The following is a 5,318-nucleotide window of genomic DNA, read 5'->3' on the forward strand; positions in this document are numbered from 1 at the left end:
TCATGATCTGAACTCAAAGTAGACGTCTCTTCTCTGCCGCTCCTGGTAGGGGACCCTCTTCCCCGACGGGAACGTCTGGTAGACCTTCCGGTTCTCGGGGGAGACTCTAAAAAGGTGCCATTTATTCTTCGCGCTCAGAGGAGGCCTGGGGGTAAAGACAAAGTCAGTGTGATGCCAGGGAGGGAGGGTGACAGTGCCCAGCCACAGCCCCACCTGCCCATTTCCCAGCCCACAGTGACCCCGACCCTGCTGGTCGCTCATCAGCTTAACATGTGACATCACCCTGCACTTGACATAACTAATATTTGCACAACAGTAGAGTGGCTAAAAGTGAAGACGTGGATGTCAGACAGACCTGGGATGGCTTCTGGCCCAACTCTTACTAGAAGTGTACACATACCAAACCAACTGATGTTGGTACCTCCCTCTTAGCTTTCTGTTGAGGAGTAAATGATGCAATGCATACAAAGCACGTAACATAATGCTGGACAAGGAGCAGACACTCAACAAATGATATAAGAAATGGTGATGGTGTTGGTGATGGTGGTGATGGTGATGTTGACAATGATGGTGTTGTTGATGGTGGTGTTGGTGCTGGTGATGATGACAAGGATGGTGTTGATGATGGTGGTGGTGGTGATGATGACAAGGATGGTGTTGATGATGGTGGTGGTGGTGATGATGACAAGGATGGTGTTGATGATGGTGGTGGTGGTGATGATGACAAGGATGGTGTTGATGATGGTGGTGGTGGTGATGATGACAAGGATGGTGTTGATGATGGTGGTGGTGGTGATGATGACAAGGATGGTGTTGATGATGGTGGTGGTGGTGATGATGACAAGGATGGTGTTGATGATGGTGGTGGTGGTGATGATGACAAGGATGGTGTTGATGATGGTGGTGGTGGTGATGATGACAAGGATGGTGTTGATGATGGTGGTGGTGGTGATGATGACAAGGATGGTGTTGATGATGGTGGTGGTGGTGATGATGACAAGGATGGTGTTGATGATGGTGGTGGTGGTGATGATGACAAGGATGGTGTTGATGATGGTGGTGGTGGTGATGATGACAAGGATGGTGTTGATGATGGTGGTGGTGGTGATGATGACAAGGATGGTGTTGATGATGGTGGTGGTGGTGATGATGACAAGGATGGTGTTGATGATGGTGGTGGTGGTGATGATGACAATGATGGTGTTGATGATGGTGGTGGTGGTGATGATGACAAGGATGGTGTTGATGATGGTGGTGGTGGTGATGATGACAATGATGGTGTTGGTGATGGTGGTGATGGTGATGATGGCAATGATGGCGCTGGTGGTGATGAAACTCATGGAAGGCCAGGAGACAATCTAGGAAAGGGCTGAATGCAGGCACTGACCCTCTCACTCCCTACCACCTGGGTGGGCCTCTGTATTGGGCATGAAGCCATCAGCAGCAGGACAGGTTGCCAGGCATTTTGGAGAAGAAACAAAGCTGGGGTGTCCTGGGATTCCCACAGCTGTGGGGGGTGGAAATCCTGCCCAGAGTGGTTTCGAGAGGAGATCTGACTCCAGGAAAGGCCCCACCTGTCTCCAGGTTTGGACTGACTCAGAGCCCCCCCAAGGAGATGGCTCACCCGGGGCTCTAGAGTTGGCATCAGGAGACCTGGGTTCCTCCAGGTCCTGCCTCCCACCAGACTTGCCACCTGGCACACATTTCCGAGACTATTGCTCAGCCTCAGAGCTCCTATTTATAAAACAAGCTCATCTGTATTGCAGAGAGAACCTCTATGGAAAGAGTTGCTGCTTTATCAACAATGATGATGGCCAGGCTCAGAGCTCGTGAGGGAAGCAAGGGGTCAGAATGGAATTAGAAAGCCAAGATCTGCCCGCTGACCTCCTGATGTCCCCTACCCCACATGACACCTGGATGGCACAGACTTCTGATCGCCCTGCCTGGGCATCAGGAGGGAGAGTGAGGAAACCGTGTGCCCGATCATTTTGCAGGGGGAACGTCTCTTCCAGACAAAAGCAGTGAGGTTCAGGCATTGAGGGACTTTCATATTTTGTCATATGGACGGTTGGACTTTGAAAGCTATTTCAAGTCCTTAAGAGAACACTTTCCAAGTCTGGTTGGGGTCCAGGCACTGATTCCCTGTTCTGGGTAGTACCCTCCATGTCCATCAGAGGGCAGCAGCTCCTTGCTGCTCAGGGCGCTGCACCAGCGTTTGGCTGCCATTGCAAGGAAAAACCTACCAGTGGAGCCCAGCAAGTATTCAGGTGTTTGCTCCCACACTCCCAGTGCATCTGGCTAGGTTCCTAGCATCCTGAGGCTTCCGGAACCCTGACCCTTTGCGGTAGTTCTCAACCTGTGGGTCGCGACCCCTTCGGCGGTCGAACGACACTTTCACAGGGGTCGCCTAAGACCATCCTGCATATCAGATATTTACATGACGATTCATCACAGTAGCAACATGACAGTGATGAAGTAGCAACGAAAATAATATTATGGTTGGGTCACAACATAAGGAACTGTATTTAAAGGGCCAGAAAGTTGAGAACCACTGCTCTAGGGCAAGGTCTTAACTCATTTCTCAGTCTGGGCGCCCGTATGCCTGGCTGAGGGCAGGTGCCCTGTGGACATGTGTTTGTTAAATGCATGGATGGAGGGAAGGCAGGCACTCACAGGTCGGTGGGGATGGGGTACCGCTCGCGCTCCTCCACAGGCAGCACGAAGTAGGGGATCCGGGGCACCAGGCCTGTCTTGTCTCGATAGTGATGTCGATGCTGCTGTGTCAGCTACAGGGGACGGAGAAAGAGATGGCCGGTAGTGAGTGTGCAGGAGTGACCATGGGCACTGCAGTCCCCGCCTGGCTGTACCTGAGCAGGGGTGGGGTCGGTCTCCCCTAGTGCCCCCAGGAGTCCCCAGCGGGGTGCCCTCTCCAGGCCCGGCTTCTCATCTGTCTAATGGGGATGAGGACACGCACCGCCCCCCCCAGCTTTGCTATGGAGAGTAAATGAGACAAGTGACCAGCAGAGATGAGGCACACGAGGCCCGGCTCAGCAGGTGGCACAGGTACGCTCCGTGTCTTTCTCCCTCTCCCTCCCTCCTGGACAGACCGTGCTCTGGGTGAGAGCCAAGATGGAGAGCAAGGCCTCCCCAGACCCACTGAGATGGTCCCCCAGCACCTCAGAGTCTGACGGCATCCACCGGGTCCCCTCCCTGGGGCTCCCTGTGCACCCATGTCCTTGACCAGGAGGGAGGGACGTTTGCAAGGGGGTGAGTGAGAGTGAGGTTTCCAGGACCAAGCAGAGGATGAGCCCGGCCCCCACAGAGGCAGCCAAGCACCATGCCTGCAAGGACAGGTCTGCGCCAGGCCAGAGCACCCAGACAAGAACACTGGGGTGTGGGCAGGTCCCCTCCATTTGCCTCTTTCTTCGGGAAAATTAGGGTCCAGTTTGGGGCTGAGGCCCACTGGGGGCACATCCTTAGAGGCCAGTGGAGCAGGAGGTGTCAGGTGGGCACCTGGCTCCAGGTGGGCATGTCCAGTCGAGAGCAGACTTGGGGCTGGAGCTAGGTGGGCACTTAGTGGGCCCTTTGTGCATGCATGGCTCATCTTGGGGATGAATTTTCGGCCTTTTACTCAGGGAGGAGATAAGGAAGGGTCCACAGGGCCGAGAGGCCACAGGGTAGAGAGGCGAGGGCAGGCACACCCCCAAAGGCTCCAACTCTCCCGTCAGTGGTGGGGGCGCAGGGGCAAGAGTCACTGGAGCCCCTGGGTGAGGGGAGATCAGGGCTCTGGGGGTGAGCGGTCTCCCCTGGCCCAGCCCACCTGGTAGAAGCGGGTGAGCTCGAGGGAGCGGTCACTGTCCAGGTTGAAGCGGGTGTAGGTGGGCTTGAGCAGCCAGCGGGCACAGTGACTCTGCATGAGGCTGGGGCTTGGGGAGAAGATGGTCGGGAAGTGGCCGCCTTTGCTGAAGCGGGTGTGGCTCTTCTCCATGGCTGCATTGCGGTAGTCCTGGAAGTACTTGAAGGTGGTGGTGCCGTAGGTGGAACCGAAGGAGGAGGCCACACCAGGAACATGGCCTCTGTATCTGTGACAGCAGAGGGGGGAGGGAGAGGTCAGGGGCGGACTCCAGGGCCACCTCCACAGGAGGCCCTTAAAACTCGGGGTGAGGCCAGCGGGCCCCGTGGCTACCTCTGGGTCTTGAGAGGCTTCCTCCAGCGCACTGTCCATCTCAGTCCCTGGGTGGGGGTGGGGGGGAATGAGTGAAAGAGATTGTGGACCTCTTCATGCCCTAGACCTCTAGGGTGGCCACATCTCCAGACCAGAGGCTCACACAGGGACCGGAAACTGTGGCTTCCGTCCTGACGCCCTCAGCAAGGCTGTAGGCAAATCACTCCCTCAATGGCCCCCTTCAGGGGCTGAAGGTGTGAGGTCTCCTGCAGCTCTGAGCTTCTGCAGTTATTTCATCAAGAGACCGAGAGACTGCGAGAAGATGGTGGGGGCAGCAGGGACAGGTGCTGAGTGTGTGGGGCCTGGGCTTGGAGAGCTCCAGTGTCGCTCTCAGAAGGAGGACCGCACACGGTGCAGCCTGGAGCTGGCCAGGTCCCGGAGCTCGGAGAGCTGTCCCTCAGCAACCAAGGAGGCCGTGAGGCAGACTGGACACTGAGCAGGACGGGGGACAGAGACAGCACAGCAGACACCGTGCGCTCAGCCCCCCGGGGAAGGGAGACACACCGAAAGCCACAGCCTTATTTAGACAAAACAAGGGGAGAACTAGCAACTTCCAAAAAGCGTGAGCATCAGACTGTGGGCAGTACAGAGATCAAAGCTTTCCCAGTGAGCACAGCTGAGGGCTTCCCTTGGCTCCTCAGCCTCTGAAACCTGGCCCCGCCCCTGATGCCACTCTTGACGGGGCCACCAGCGGCCTTCCTGCAGCATTGGACGTCGTTGCCCTCTCTCTTCTTGAAACTCCGCTCTTGGTTTTGTTCATGCCCTCTCATATTTTCTGTTGGCTGTCACCTACATCTCTGACCTGTTCCTTCTCAATGTCCTCCTCAGTTTGTTCCTCCTCTGCTCATGTCCTCTGGGCCGTAGGGGCGATGTGTGTGCCGTGGCCTTAACCTTCACCTGTGTGCAGATGACCCCCAGTCTGCACATCCAGTCCAGAAGTTCCCGCCAAGCTTCAGACTCCTGTAGACAGTCGCACACAAAATGTCTCCCTTGGGTGTCCCCCGGGCGTCATCTCCCAGCCTCACCTTCCCCAATATCTCATCTCATTGAAGAGCACCTCCCAGATGTCCGAGTCAGAAACGTGGGTGCCCAT

General features: G+C 56.0%; 1 protein-coding gene across 1 annotated transcript; it reads right to left on the minus strand.

Annotated features, from left to right (window-relative positions):
• LOC102755854 (chromosome unknown open reading frame, human C2orf70) lies at window positions 1-5,318 on the minus strand. Its single transcript, XM_006767589.1, has 4 exons — window positions 5,251-5,318; window positions 3,821-4,082; window positions 2,674-2,786; window positions 1-145 (listed from the first exon to the last, which is right to left on the minus strand). The coding sequence occupies exons 1-4, from the start codon at window positions 5,316-5,318 to the stop codon at window positions 1-3; spliced, it is 588 nt and encodes a 195-aa protein (XP_006767652.1).

Source organism: Myotis davidii, unplaced genomic scaffold (genome assembly GCF_000327345.1).
Source record: "Myotis davidii unplaced genomic scaffold, ASM32734v1 scaffold238, whole genome shotgun sequence".
Taxonomy (NCBI): Eukaryota; Metazoa; Chordata; class Mammalia; order Chiroptera; family Vespertilionidae; genus Myotis; species Myotis davidii.